Source organism: Peromyscus eremicus, chromosome 7 (assembly GCF_949786415.1).
Source record: "Peromyscus eremicus chromosome 7, PerEre_H2_v1, whole genome shotgun sequence".
NCBI lineage: Eukaryota > Metazoa > Chordata > Mammalia > Rodentia > Cricetidae > Peromyscus > Peromyscus eremicus.
Genome location: NC_081422.1, coordinates 27,911,499 through 27,928,030, shown reverse-complemented (window position 1 = coordinate 27,928,030; position 16,532 = coordinate 27,911,499). Strand labels below are relative to the sequence as shown.

The window sequence follows — 16,532 nt, the reverse complement described above, 5'->3', positions numbered from 1 at the left end:
CAAACAATCTAGATAAAGTCTCAAATCTTTAAAAATTCTACACGTTTATTAAATGAAATACAAATAATCTAGATACTAAAAAAGATTTCTGTTCTAATTAAAATTTCAGCCAACAAAGCTTCAAATTCCTTTACTTCCCATTCATCCAACCACTAAGTGATTCACCCAGAATTTAAGGAGTAAGGAATGTAAATTTTAGGTACAAAATCTAGGAGGCTGGTTTTAGTACTTTACAGTCTCAAAAACAACACCAGTCACTGGAAACAAGTGTTTGAGGACATGAACAGGGAGGCTGACAGAAGAAGTTCCCTGGACGGACGTAACAAAGCCCACAGTGTAACAGTGTCCTTTGTACCAGCTATCATCCCACCAAGAACACTTCTGCAAAGCCCTCCCTAAGTTCCTCCACCCAGAATGGAGGGGAGCTGCCAGGTGCTGAACTGAACCACGGCACACACCAGTCACTACATCTGCCCAGTAGATGACTGGTGACAGCAAACCAATCCAAACACGTCAGGCACTAACGCCGTCAGCTCATAAAGTTTAATATTACCTTCAAATCCAGAATTCAGAAGGTGCTCCCCTAGGTCACAACCAAACACTCTCTCTTTCAAGATTCCCCGCTGCTTCAGCTTCTGCTTTGTTGGGCGAGACTTCATGAATGTTCGTAAGAAAGTAATGAGCTTGCCGTGCTTTTTAGACACTAAAAGAACAAAAACAAAACCGTGAATATCTTAGCTGTGGCCAGGGGTGACATTTCGGTTAGCACGAAAAGAAACCAACTTGATCATTACCTTCCAGATAACCTGTTATAAACACACTTTATAACTGCAGCCAGCTGTCTGACTGTTGATGCACTTTGTTCTCCCTAGCCTGGGGTCCTATCTGATGGACTGGACTGGACTCTGTGACCTTTACATCAAGCCTGCCTGGCAAACCAGCCAGCATGTCAGAACATGCAAGAAAGAACTGAGTTTGGATCCACTGTCTTGCTTTGGAAATCTTCATAGTTAGAAAGGCTCGAAGGAGTATAAAGGTAGTTCCCATCCAGTCAGTCCTTTTTTCTTTTTCAGTATTGGAGAGGGAGCCCAGGCTCAGGCATGCTCACCAAGTACTCCGCCTTCACACTTTTTACACTGAGATGGTAAGGTGGTATTGTGTAGACAGCTTTGAACTTGGTCTGTAGCACAGGCAGGCCTCGTACTTAAGATCTTCTTGCCTTACTTTCCCAATTAGTTAAGATAGGCCTGCATTAATAAGCCTGACTAAAATATTTTTCTTAACGGTGAGAAATTTCCACAGCCTTTTTAAGTCATGAGATACAATTGGAGGAAGAAACTGTCTTACTTCTTCTTTTCCCAAGAGGAACACCCTATGATGACATAAAACACGACGATCAACCTAATGGCAATAAAAATACCACATTACCTAAACACATCAACTTAACTTCTTTGAAGATCGAGGCAAGAAATGAGGAAATTAGTATCTGGAGAAAATATTTCCATCGATTAATACATCAGAAAGACAACAGTGAAAGCATTGAAAACAAACAAGTCCCTGGAGTAGTGGTGTTAGCTAAGAAATGCAGCCTTCAGGGAGAGCTACTCTAAAAGACAACACACGCAAAGAAATACCATAAGCTAGAGATCAGGGGCTGAATGAAAGCCTCTTTCCCAAGGCCTTAATCCCCTACTCTGTACACATGATTGCTGGAGTCTCATTCATCCTACTATAGATTCTTCAGCAAATCCAAATCATTATCTTCAGAAAAGATGAAGACTACTGAGGGAGCTCTGTACCTCCACAGCAACTCAGGGCGCAGATGGACCACTCTAGACCAGATCAGACACTGATCATCCATTTGTTTCTTCTCATGGGGAACACTATTTGCAGATGGAAGCATCTTTCCCACAGGCTGCAAGTATCCTAACTAAGCTTTCTTGAGACAGACTTCCTTTGCTACGCCAAGGAAAAGCCCCGGGCAAACTGGAGCAAATAGTCACTCTACATTGTACAGGTTCAATGGAGACTCTGGTGTAGTCATCAAAGGTTTAAAATTTAGTTACAAGGCAGTCATGATGCACACACCTTTAATTCCAGCACTCAGGAGGCAGAGGCAGGTGGATCAATGACTTTGAGGCCAGCATTGTCTATACAGAGAGTTCCAGACCAGCCAGTGCTACACAGTGAGCCTTGACTCAAAAAATTCCTTTTTGTTTTTTTAACATAGAATCATCAATATAATTTTGGTGTTACCTTAAATGTGCTAAACCTGCAAAAATTAAAAACTTTTCTATCTGAAGTTCTTTGCTGCAAAATTAATGCTATGCTCTTAATTTCCCTAGTATGTGGTCAGACATTTACAGTATATTGGTTAACTTTAGAGCCTGTGACACAAACTATAATAGGCTAGTGTGTATTTATTTCCCCTAGCTGCTAGTAATTTTATTAATTTACACTTACTATTGTGTGTACATGTTTGTACAAATTACATTTAATTGTGTCTATGCGCATATACAAAGCATGTGGAACACGGAGGGCAACTTTTGGGAGTCAGTCCTGTCCTTGTTGAGGCAGGTCCTTCTTACTGTTGTTGCCATAATTTACACTCCAGGCTAGATAGTCCATGAGGTTCCAAGTGATTCTCCAGTCTCTGTCTATAGGAACACTGGATTCCAAATTCCAGACATGTACCACAACCTCTGCCTTTTTAAAAATGTTTTACATAAATTGAGTTAACAGGCTTTTGAAGCAAGTGCTTTTACAATGAGCCATATGGTCAACTTTTATCTCCAATTTTAGATGAGGACACTGAGGCACAAAGATGGTAAGTCAACATGCTAGGGTTAAATAATTAGAGTTCAGGGGTGGGTAATAAAAAAAAATAATTAGAGTTCAAAACTAGTCCATTTGCTAACACCCAAGCTCTTAGCAACTGTATGACACTCCCTAAGTGAAGAGAGCAAGAGAATGGCGGATGTTTTTAGTGGCTAATAAGGAAACAGGTAGAACAAAGTAAACATGACTCGGGAGCAAAGGAACTCCAGGAGACAGGATGGTCAGGGAGAACTGTTCCAGGAATATGTGTCAGGGCCAGAAGGTGTGAGAGCTAGTGGGGCGGCAAGTATTCAATGTGGTTACAAATGACAGGCCACAACAGAATATAGGTTTATGCCGTGGGAACACACTGACTAGCTTACACAATTGGAAACAAGTGATTACTTAAAAAAAAAAAAAAAAAAAAAACCATCCAGTATGTATATGAGAAAGCCAAAAATGCACCAAGAAGGAGTTGGTTGAATAAATCATTTTACATTCACACACAATTATTGATGTGCATTGCTTTGCTCCTTTGGCTGGTTTTATTTTATTTATTTATTTTTCCTTTTTCTTTTTGAGACAAGGTCTCACTGTATAGCCCTGGCTGGCCTAAAATTTGCTTTGTAAACCAGGCTAGCCTTGAACTCAGAGATTCATCTACCTCTGCCTCCCAAGTGCTGGGATTAACTGCATGCATTGCCACACCCAGCCAATTTTAAAAATTTTTTAAAGCCTATCTACTGATACAGTATAATCTCTAAGATAAATTGAGTTTGAAAAGTAAGCTATAGAAGTTTATCATACAAAAACAATGAGGAATGCATGTATCTCTCACAAACACTAACAAATTCACACACATATGCATGAATATATAAAGAATCTTTTAAAATTTATTTTTTAAAGTAGATCTCTTTTTTTAAGGATTTATTTATTTTATGTGTATGTGTATAGGTATATGCCTGCATGCATGCCTGGTGCGATGGATCCCCTGGATCTGGATCCATCTGGACAGTTGTGAGCTGTCATGTGGGTGCTGGGAATTGAACCAGGTCCTCTAGAGGAGCAGCCAGAGTGCTCTTAACCTCTGAGCCATCTCTCCAGCCCACTAAGATTTTTTTTTTTCATTTTTGTTTTTTTGGTTTTTCGAGACAGGGTTTCTCTGTGTAGTTTTGGTGCCTGTCCTGGATCTCGCTCTGGCCTCAACCAGGCTGGCCTCGAACTCACAGAGATCTGCCTGCCTCTGCCTCCCGAGTGCTGGGATTAAAGGTGTGCTCTACCACCGCCCGGCTAAGTTTTATTTTTATTATGCATATTTGTATGTATTCAAATGAACTCCTCAATAGCAGAAAGGGTCAAATATTCTTTTTTTTTTCCGTATTACTTAGAAACATCATACCTAGAATTATCAATAGGAATTAATTACAATAGAAATCACAACTAATTGATAATAATGAGATAAATGTACAATTATGATCCTTTAACTAAACTCGCAACACAATAAACCCCATCATTCAGAGAATATCCAGTGTTCAACTGGTCTTTCTAGGGCAGTAAGGTGGTTTTAACTGTGCTTCTTGGTTTGCTAACGTGGCTTTCTTCCCTGGGGAGGGTGATGAGTGTGCACATTTATTTTTTTCTAAAACAGTGACACAAGGCCTAACTGATTAAAGCTGTGAGAAAACTGAAGACAGCAGAGACTAGCAGAGACTAGCAATTCTCAGCCCCATCTGTACTGGAGGGTGCAGGGAAGCTGCCTGTGTGCACACCCTCCTTGCTCCTGTCACCTTTCCAGAACCATTACATATCACAACATGACATCTAGTCCTGGGAGTGGGAGCTGGAGGGATGACTATTTACATCCCAGCCTGAGGCCTAAAATAATAGATATTCATGGTAATAAAGATCAATCACACTGGATTAGAAATTAGTTAAACAAAATAAAAATGTTCAAATTAACTGTATTCTAGCAACAATTCCAAATTGTTCATTCAGATTAGTTTTCTCACTTAAACCTTCTTCCCCATTCCTCACATACTAATATGGTCAAAAGGAACTCACTTTGGACATAAGAAATGTCTCCCTCCCTGTCCAATGTTGCCAGTATACTCCCTTGAGAGGCAAAAACAAAGTACTCTCAATTCTATTCTACACTTCTGCTGAGGACTGCAAAGTTTGGCTGTAGATGGTTAAGTGCTGACAAACCCATTCCTATGGAGAAACAGTAATGCTGTAGAAGGGAGGCTGGAAGGGTCAAGGTCCACAAAACATGCTAGATTAGAGACAATCAAATAATATAATGTGTAAGAAGTAAAGTATAAAAAGATACCACTAAAGCAAATCACATTCTATACCCAAATTTCCTATTCCAGAATAAAATGAAACATGGGTCACAATACTAAATTCTTCCACATTATTTAGCCAGGACAGATTTTCTATCTGCAATCTTTTTTTAAATCAGGCAAACCTACCAGACTGGTCTTCCTGGTAGTTACACGTTTTGGCAGTATGACTTAGTCTTGCCAACGTAAATCTTTATGATACCAATTACCAGTTTATGGGGAGATACTAAAGACAGCCACTTCTGTAGAGCATGGTGAACCCTGATATGGAGGTTGGACACTGAGGTCTTTAATTACAACAACTGCCAAACAGTCTCAAAGTAGACTTGAGTTCTCACACTTCACTCGAGTTCTCTAAATCGGTTCTCACATACCTTTTAGACTTAGTACAAGACTAGGCTTGGCTCAGTTTCTGAGGGTGTGAAAGAAGCTGGTTTGTATCTAGTAAATGGCCCCAGCATTAAGTTTATTTGAACATTCATCATTTACAACATTTATAACAAACTCAGAACGTCAAGCAGGTAATATTTTGGGTAAAAACACCATGTGGAGATTTCCCTACAAAAATGAAGATATAATAAACTTGTTAAGTCTATATAAAGCATGTAATTCTTAAAATTCAGTGGTATTTTACACATTGTACTGGAAAGCCTACCTATGCTTTGTTCTCAAACACAGATTAGATAACCATCTGGCAGAAATTCAACAATGGGAATACAAGCATGGGCAACTACTACACGATATTTATGCTGTAGTAGAACAACCTCTTTCTACTTAGCATCCTAAGTCTTGACTATGTCCTTTAAATATTTTTCCATTACATAAATATAAAAAGATTTTAATTTTTATTCAAAATTCGTTTGCTTTTATTAAATACAGCACTATTTATATACACCTTGGAACACAGAGTAAGGGTTTTTATCTAGACCACTACTAAGCTGCCTTAATGGGCTAATACAAAATTCTGTTTTTTAAAAGAAAACATAAAAGGTAAATTTTAAGGCCTGCCTTAGTCTGTGATCAACCTACCAGGGTCACCAGTTATGAAATGCCAATGGCGCCTCAGCCAGGGCGGATTTCCTACTCGCCCTGCTCCCCCTGTGCTCTGCAGCAGGTGTTTGTCTGTTGAGCTGGGAAGAGCTTGTGTCTTCTGTTACAGTGCTGTAAGCTCCTATGTGCAACCACCTATGGTGTCCAGAAGACACCGTTTCCTTGAAGTTACCCACCAACTTTGGCTCTTACAAACTTTCCACACCTTTTCCATGATCCTCAACTTTATGGGAGGAATGTGACATTTGTGTCCCACTTGGGGGTGTTCTGTAATTGAAGTATGTGGTGTTTTCAGCAATTTTTTCTTATCATCAAGTACTGGAAGGCAGCCAAGAGTATTGCCAATAGCTTGTAATGCTTAGTATGGGATCTATGGGGCCCCTTTGGCTAACAACCCAAGGAAAAGTAACCCTTCCTGGAACTGGGGGTTTTACTTGCTAGCATGTGGAGTCAAGTTTGGGTATTGTTCCTATATTGTACGACAACTCTATTAAAGCTCTTTTAGTTGGGTAATATGAACTGGAACCAATGGGGAGGAGGAGGAGTGGAAGGAGGAGACAATTCCTCCTTCTTCCCCTACCCTCCAACTCCTCTTCCTGCTCCACCAAACAGGGGGTGCACATCAGATATTTACATTACGACTCATAACAGCAAAATTACAGTTATGAAGTAACAATGAAAATAATTTTAAGGTTGAGGGGTCACCACAACATGAAGAACTGTATTAAAAAGAGGAACTGTATTAAAGGGCTGCAGCATTAGGAAGGTTGAGAACCACTGAGTTAAACAAAGTATCCAATTTCACGTATCCATCATCTAGGTTTTTTAAGCTTAACATTTTGCCCTATTACTTGCCCACATACATTTTTTTTCCCATTTTAAACTAGGGAATAAAGCACTATAGATTGTTGAAGCAGTAGACTCTCCTTAAATCCTATTTTCTCTACAGAGAAAACCTTCAGACTTGGTATGTTCTATCCTCACCTGCACTTTGTACTGAGACTACATGTGTATGTCATCACAAACAATTCAGATGAGCATGTTGTGGTTTAGAATTTTAGGAATGAAATCATGACATCAAACGTTACATCATTATATAGTTTGAGATTTATTCTTGGCACTTTTGGTTCAGTATATTAATTTTTCACTGTATTAATCTTCCCTGTTTAAGTATATGCAACCATTTCTACTTGCAGTGTGCTACTGGCAGCTAGAGTTTTTCTTATTTTAGTCAATGTTGCACTAAGTAACAACTTAGTAAGTGCCTCTGTGACATGGTGAGAGGCTTCCTCTGGCAGCCATGCTCAGAATCATTGGACACCAGAGAACTCAGCTGTCCGGCCTCACTGAAGTTCACCAATAAAACCTAAAATAAAAGTCTGAAAGCCTCCTACTTAAACTTTACCGAAGTTGTCCCTAGAATGACAGTCTCTAGATAATTTACTAATATCATACTCCCACAGAATGTATCAGAGCCCATCCTTCACACCTATGTACTATTTTATTTCTTTCATCAACCTCATGAACACGATACTGTACTTGACTTTAACGTATTCATGATTGTTGGTTTAGTGAACATTTAGTTTTACTGGTTGCTCATTTTCCTCTTTAATAGAATAATTTTTACTTTTTGTTTGATTGTATTTCTCTTACTGCTAGGTATTAATTCTTATATAATCTGAAAAAAAATCTGTCAGTTGAATATGTCACTCATAAAAATCTTTACCATGTTTATAGCTTTCTTTTTATTGTACAAATTAAAGCATGTCTTTAGACATAGCACTATACTTTATGGGATTTTTCTTTACCCCAAGTCATAACCATATTGCATGATTTCCCATATAAAAATTCAGCACTTTACGTTTTTATAGCTCTCTTTCATATGTACTGTCAATTATTCTATCACCTTTAACTAAGTACTTCTTTGTCTACTAATCTGTAAAATTAATTGTTTTTGTAAAAGATGTACACTGATTTGTGGAAGTCCACTCCCCATCAGTACCTTACTTTAGTTTTTTTTCTAGTACTTAATGAAGACGAGTCCTTCCACTTATTCTGAACTCTTCAAAACGGCCCTGCATTTTCAGTCCTATAATTTAGAATCAACTTGTCAAGCTGCAGGGTGAAAACCTTTGGAAAGGTCATCGAAACCACATCTAATTATAGATTATTTTGAAGGAATTTAAACTTGTTGAACTACAACATTGAGTCTCCTCAGCTATGAACACAGTGTTTTTCTCCCTTTATTGAAGATTCTTTTACATCCTTCAATTACTTTTTCTATGAAGGTCTTACCTATTTTCTGTTATAACTAGTCTTAGAAATGCTACTGTACATACTATCTTTTTCCTAAATTACACCCTCTAACAATCTCATTACTACTATGTAGAAAATTAACATAGTCTGCAATAGTGAGGTTCCTAAGGTTCCAAATTTGCCCTGTAACTGCTAGCTATGTGACTGGGGATACGCTAACTATAATTCTTTTCTATAAAAACACTGAAAATAGTAACTATGTAGTGGGTTTTTGGTACAACTGAACAATTTAAAAGTCTGAAGCACTCACTGATGGACAGAAAACTTAACAAACATTATTACTTTTATTCAATAACCATGCTGACCCCCATTATTTTTTACTGATTCATTTATTTTTTATTTATGTACGTGTGTATGTGTATGTGTGTGTGTGTGTCTATGTATATCGTGTGTATGCAGTTCTCGAGGAGGCCAGAAGAGGGAACCAGATGCCCCTAGAACTAGAGGTGTAGGTGGCTTTGAGCTGATGAGGCAGGTGCAGGGAATCAAACTCAGGCCCTGTGCAAGAGCAGTAAGAACTCTTACCTGCCAAGCCAATTCTCTAGCTCCAGTTTCTGTTATTATAATAATGTGACTGTAGACCCTTCTAGACTGACATATAAATAATCTAGATTTAATTCTTCCATTCCAGTCCTTTTATTTGTTTCTGTCTAGTTTAATTGGATCTTTAAAAAATGTTTATCTTAAATATAAGAAAGAGAAAGAAGGGTAAATAGTAAGGATGTCTGAAAAAGTCACTAGGAATCATATTAGTAGGTACTTACCTAAAAAAAAAAAAATGCCTGTAAGTATGTATATAAATATACATACATAGTTTCAAGGAAATTCTCTCATTTGGGTTGACAATGCTCCCTCCAAAAGCCAAAGACATCTAACAAAAACGCAAACCCCTGGGAAGGGAAGCCCTCTTTTGAACTGCTGGTCAGGGTTGTTAAAGAGACTCCAAAATATTCTGTACTACAGCTGTTGCCCCTGGTTGCCCCACAGAGGCAGAACATAAGTCCTGTTGCTGAAGACACTATGCACTTCAAATGCAGGGCCCAGAGGCCTCTGAGCTGGAACTGACCTGAATGCTTCCTCATGAAGACTAGCTTTCATGGGACCAGAAGGTACCATGCAAGCTTCCAAAGGAGGGAGGCAACCCACAGTTCCACCAGCTATGACACCAATGAAGCCCAACAACAACCAGCATGGCATGCTACTCCTCAGGGTACAGTACTGGCACACACACACACCCTGGCTGTAAACAACAGTCTCTATTGGACTGAAGACATGCCTGGTACTGGAAACCCAGCCATCTAACCAGGGCTAGTGAAGTCATGATCTTAGAGGAGACTCTACAACCGCCACTTCACTGAACCAGAACAATCCCTACCTACATTCTAAATGTTTATCCTTATATTCCCAGATAAGCCTAGCGCTCACCCCGCACCAGGGAAACTTTGCAACAGATCACAACCATTAGAGAAAACCACAAACAATCAAAATACAGAGCTGTGGAGCTCAGACCCAACCAATACATCTCCAGTACGACTCCTGCACCCAAGGCAAGGATCACTGTACTGTGGAAGAGAAATGAAAAAAAGAGACCATGAACTTGAAAGAGTGCAAGGAGCGGTATGTGGTAGGGCTTGGAGGGAGGAAAGGGAAGGGGGAAATGATATACTATTATAATCTCAAAAAAATAAAAGAAATAATGTTTTTAAATGTGTATATTGTTCCTGGCTTTAATCTGATTGTTTCTTGTATTTCACCATTAAGAATAACTTTGCGTCTTTTGGGTAGAAATCACAAATGTGAAGAGATTCCTGTCCCTAATTGATAAAAAGTATAAAGTAAACTGGTGATGACCTTTATCAGGTGATTTTTGTATCTACTAAGATGATCTTTTAGTTGTCCTTTTTTTTTTAATTTTAAAATTTTGAAAGTGGTGAGTTAAATTCAAACCCCCTTTGAAAGTCTTGTATGACTTTTCATATCCTTTTCAGGTAAAGAGATTTGATGAAGAGGAGTCAGAATTTCACAATGGAAGCTGCAAGCCATGGCATGTCCTTCTGCAGAACTGGAACAAATATTAGAAGTGAAAATAAACACGAGGACTGGTTGTTAGTACAGAAAGACACATACAGAGGGATTCTAGTGTGACAGCCTAGACAATGACTTCTAAACATGAGGTTGCTGATGCATTATCAGCAAAGAACAGGCTAGGATTTTCAGATATAGTCTTAAGTAGTTCAAAGGGATACAGGCAAGAGATGTGAAAATCACCGTATTTTTGGCATGTATTGCTGTATAACCTTAAAGGACCTTTGGAAAACAAAGAAGTAATAGCTTGAGTGAGCTTAGCACTTAAATAGGGCGTGGGGAGGAAATATTGATATAAATGAAACTTCCACTTGCAAATAAATGGACTCAAAAATTATGCTGTAAGTCACTTGAATATAGTTCTACAAATCTCTAAAGAACACTTCCTAACATGCAACTCAAATATTAAAGGAACTGAACTAAAAAAAAGCTTCTAGTAACTGAAATAAGAACTTCTGAAAACATTTTTCTCTTATACCATTAGAAAGTTGTCACATGAAGTTCTTAGGATGGATAATGTTGTAACCAACTCCTTTGTATCATCATTTAGCCACTTACTAAAATTAGATATGAGTTTGTGAGGGTTTTAGGGGGTAGGATCTTGCCCTTCAGTCCAGCATGCTTTTAAACTCCAGATCCTCCTGCCTGAGCTCCTATGTGCTGGGGTTACAAGGTCAATTTCAGGAACATTCTACAAAACACAGTAAAGGACTTTCTTGCAGATTAAATACCAAGTTAAGCTTTTATTAAGGAATAAGGACATGCCCAAGATATTCTACCCCTGACCCTATTCTTATCTCTATAAATGCTCTGGTCTATTTAGTGAGACAGCTATCCTTTCTCTGATACTTTGCACAGCTCTGTTCGGGTCCTACAAAAATAATACAAAGGAAAAGAAATCCTTAACCAGTTATAAAATAATTTCAGGATAACTAACGTTCACTGAATGCTTATTATGTGCCAGGACCTTAGAGATATTAATGAATTTAATTTCAGTTTGTATTAACATTGCACTCTAAATGAGTTACACATATCTAAACACTATTACACTCTTAGAAGTTTATGTTCAAACAGAAATATTAAATAAAATGATTGCCTCCCCATTACATGCTATGTTAAGGGTTACGGGCACACTGGTATTCCTGCCTTTCTTCTTTTTACGTATCCAGCAATATATTATCAAGATAACCTAGCATCTATATTTCAAGCCTCTTCAGTTTATCTGGTACTATTCTTTACCTACATAGTTTGTGTGCAGTTAAAAAAACAAAACAACAAAAAAGTTAGTCATTCTATTTGAATATTTTAAAACACATACTTGAGCCAATGACCTAAGAATTTAAAGCTTTTATAGCTTTTTAATACTAAGAGAAATACAGGTTGAGTAACACTTATCTAGAATGCTTGGTAGCAGAAATGCTTTAGATTTTAGATATTTTCAGATTTAGACACATCTACCTATCTATTTACCTGAATATATATCTCTCCATATATGTATAGAAAAAGAGAAGGGACCGAGTCTAAATATAAAATTCATGTATATTCTACATGTGCCTTATATACAGTGGTCTATGGGTGACTTTATGTAATGTTACAGTGTGTTTACATTTTGACTACAATTTGTCACATGACGTCTGGTGTAGAATTTTTCACCCATGACATCATTTTGATGCAAACTGTTTTGACTTCTAAGCATTTCAGATCAGGTATGTTTGACCCATGGTCTGATGAAGGTGAGCCCTTTGTTGGCTAGGCTAGTGAAGAAGTACTGGGCCAAGAGAATGAAGATACAGTTTTGACGACGACGATTTTTGTTATATTACAAACAAGGAAATCTGTCAGTATAAGTAAGACCTTAGTTTAATGGTATAATAAAATGTTTCACTAGGCAGTAAAATCTCAATTTCAGTAAAAATACCCCCAAACATAAAATTCTTTGGGAAAACCATCAAACAGCATAGAAAACCTCAAGTCTATGTAAAATATATTTTAAATAATTTACCAGGAGTGTTTTCTAAAATTTAATTGGAAAGCTCCGTTTTAAAGGGGGAGGGCTTCCTAAGTCATCTGGGTAAAGGGTAGCCTAAGAACTTAATTTTAAAAAGTCACTGTTAAGGTTATTGTTTAATGTCTAATATATTAAGTTTAGTTCTTTTTTAATTATTTTGTTCCATGGATGTTTAAAATTAGAGGGAAGAGTCTTTATATAACTAAATTATATAACATTCTTTTCTAGGACTTAGGCATAAAATTATGCCTATGGTTATGCTATATGAAATTCTATTGATTATTTTGGTTTATTTGCTTCCAAGTTCTTAGACAACTGTAGAATGACATTTATATTATGATTTTTGTTAGCCAATTCCATATACATTATAAAGATTAACTTTGGGCCTATGTTTCAAGAAGGAAGTTACTGTAGCAAAAGAAAAAATACAATAATTTTACGTACAAAATTCTGGGCTTCTGCAGAATGATGCTCAAAAGCCAAAATCCCAGTGTCTTCTGTAATTAGCTTCTGTTTTTGAAATCAGGATTATAACAGCTGTCCAGTCTCAGACCTCTCACCTCGATTCTCCAGACATATATTCAAAAGTTCTTTAGGTAAGCTGAGCTTCAGCTTTTAAAATGCTCTTGATGTTATTGTGGAAGAAAAAGTACAGAGTCACTCCTGCTCGATCTGTATCATTAATAACCGTGAAAGTAAGAACAAACTAATTCTGTAACTGACGCAGGTGACAGCTGCAAGAGGCGGCCAGAGAGAAAATACCCAGAGCCTGCACAGCTGGCTCTCACAGTGATGTCTGACATTCCAGCCTCAAAGGGAGGGAACCAGGTATCCTAGGAATGCCTGTCCAGTCCTGCAGGGGATTTAAAATGGCACACTGGCAGTAATAACTCTCTGTAGAAAAAAAGAGAGAGAGAGAGAGAGAACTCTACTGACAGTTATATAACAGGCTCTCTTTGGCTGATGAGGGAGATGAGGAGCCATTTCAAAGCCAATGCTGACCTGAAAGCAAATCAATGGCATTAAAGGCTCTGGAAAACAGGTCTGCAGTAAATTTGAAAAGAGAATCTTTCGGAGACAGAAGAAAGAAGAACAGCTGACATGGAAAAAGCTAAGCAGAAACAGGCAACCAGCTTCCCCACACCTACCACAATGACTCGCATGGTGTGTCTAAAACACATGGATACCTGACACTAAAGCGGCAACCAGCTTCCCCACACCTACCACAATGACTCGCATGGTGTGTCTAAAACACATGGATACCTGACACTAAAGCGGCATCAGGCTGCTGTGCTTCCCAGAGGATACAAAACACACAGAGTTACAGCATGGAGCTTTTAACAACCATGTTCCTTGGGCAAATGTCATGACATGAGATAAGGCTCTCAGTATCTCCTCTGCTTGTTTGATTTTTTCCAGGAAGCTATGACTCTTACTAGAAATGTCAGAGGCACAAATCTAGATTAATGTGACTTTAGGTTGACATAAATAAGCTGTATGTTTTTTCAGCTCAGAGACACTTGTGTTTTATTTTTAAATTTCAATAACAAACTAAAATATATATGAGTGGTTTTGTTCCTCAACTCTTTGCAAAAGCAAAGTGTGTTCTTTTTTTTCTAATAACTTGGTGACTTTACCAACCCAGTTATATAAAAGACTATGACTAATTTCATTTCTAAAAGTGGAACAAAAGGAAGATTTGCATTTTACCAAAAGCAAGTAGGAGGAAACATGAGGTGGATGTAAATTTCTTGATGCTGAATGTATTTTAATATCAGAATGAGATATAATACACAGGTTTTTTTAAACCTGCTAAGAGGTTTAATAATATTTGGGTTCTTATTTTTACAAGATGACTTACTACTATTTGGCAAGTATGATTTCAGGAAGAAATGTATTAACATGTACATTCTCATAAAAATTAAAGTATAATTTTAGGAATTCAGGTATATCAAAGGTAATACTATATGAACTTCTAGGAAACAAAAATTTTGGAAGCTTAAATTCAATGGCATGAAAATTCTCTTTCCTGGATACTATTTTTTCTTCTTTGATTCGATTCAAACATAAGTATCTTCCTATTTTACTGCACTGTGAAGTCTATTAAGCTATGCCGGTTGGTGTGGAGCATTAGTATTCTCATAGGTGGTCTGGGGGAGTTGTGGAGGCTTTAGAGGAAAAAGTGAAAGGGATGGGTACTAAAAGTATAGACATTTTGAAAGTCTGGAACTTATATAAGGCCAAAGCTGCTCTTTCAAGTCAGACCCAGGGATTAGGATCCAGCCCATCCTTACTTCAAAATTCCGAGGTTTTAGCAAATTACCTATTGAAATCTTACTTCCTTTATGATACAATGCAAGGACAATCCTAACAGCCACCACTTGGCTCACAAGAAATGACAGATGCCAAAGGCTCTGTGTCATTTTCCCATTACAATTTCTCTTTCCCTTTTTCTGAAAACTTCAGTAATCTTCCCTTGGTCCATGACTGACCAAGAATCTGCCTCAGCTTTTCAGACCTTGTTTAGTCCAATTTGGCCACATAACTATGGGAGACCTGAGCTAAAGGGAGGGTACAGACAAATTCAGGATGGTTTCTACTTTTCCCTCCTGCAATTTTCTACCTAATTTTAGATTTCTGCTCTCTTCTACTAAATACAAAACAATATTATCCAGTACTTAGAAGGAGATAAAGTTGTGCTTTCAGATCTTTTGACTGAGCGACAGATGCAAAGTTGACTGTGAGAAAGAACTCTAAATTCTGAAACTCTGCACCTAATATTTTGAAAATTACAATACTGGTTACAATTCAAGCAACAGTAGGTCAATTTTGAAAAGAAAAAATAACTGGACTGCTTTGTGATTTAGAAAAAATACTTATCTCCGTATCATGCTTGTGAAATAGTGTAATGAAAACGCTTCATTACCAAGCAGCACATGAGCACAACCTAGCCATGCGTTCTCTGGGAATGCACAGTCCTCCAGGAGGGAGACAGCTGTCCTTCTGGAGGGCAGTGCTGGAAGGGGCAGACTGCTGGCAGGGAAGGGACAGAAGGGGCTGAATGCCTTATGCTAACCAAAGCAGCCTTTCCAGAGCCTGCTCAAGTTTCAGGAAATCAGCGCTGCTCATTTTCCATCGATCAAGCACTGAAATAGTATTAGCCCACAAGAAACATTTACTTACACACACACACACACACACACACACACACACACACACACTCATCTAATAATGAAAACCTCTATTACATTAACTCATTAATCTAGAAGGCATTACCAACTAAGCTGACCAGAAACAGCAGAAAAATAAATGTTTACTAGAACTCTCTGGGAAAATAATACCCGTGCAGGTAAAATTTTACTTTAAGAAGTCATCACAGCTCTACAAACAAGACAAATATTAATGTTATTATTCCATTTCCAGATAAATACTGAATCACAACTCACTTAAGAACCAAGGTAACATGTGCTCAAATATGATCTAAAAATAGCTCCAAGGAATTAGTGCAAAAGAAGTTTGAATGAAATATTGAATGACGGATTGAAATCTCCTTACCTCTTGCTGTGGTGCAAGTTTTAGGATCAGTATTTAGAACTACTCCGTGACTGTATTTAGCAGTAGAGTCAGCAGGAGTGGGAGCTGTGCATTCAGTGCAGCAGCTTAAGAATACAGCATAATCACACCAGCTCAGATCTTATCCAGCACGTGAGCACTCCTGGTCAGGTCTCCACCACACTTGGAGGTGCCAGTTGTTTCCAGGTCCCCCTCTCAGAAGCACTTGGCCCAGATTTCAGGCCTGTTTGAGCCAGCCTCTGTGAGAGCTCTGCATCAGGAGTTTAATCCTCCACTCTCAGGCGGTGCAGCTTGGCCACACAACAGGAACGCCCCAACTTAAGCTCACACTTGCAGAACAG

General features: G+C 38.1%; 1 protein-coding gene across 3 annotated transcripts in view; it reads right to left on the bottom strand.

Moving 5' to 3' along the window:
* Positions 1-16,532, bottom strand: part of Arhgap32 (Rho GTPase activating protein 32) — a 152,921-nt gene that overhangs the window by 26,267 nt on the left and 110,122 nt on the right. For 2 of the 3 annotated variants that reach the window (XM_059267578.1, XM_059267577.1), the window contains one exon: positions 554-703. In XM_059267578.1, coding sequence (XP_059123561.1) covers positions 554-703 — 150 coding nt within the window. Of the gene's footprint in view, positions 1-553; positions 704-16,173; positions 16,486-16,532 lie in introns of those variants that run through there. The other variant, XM_059267576.1, reaches the window with a different exon arrangement.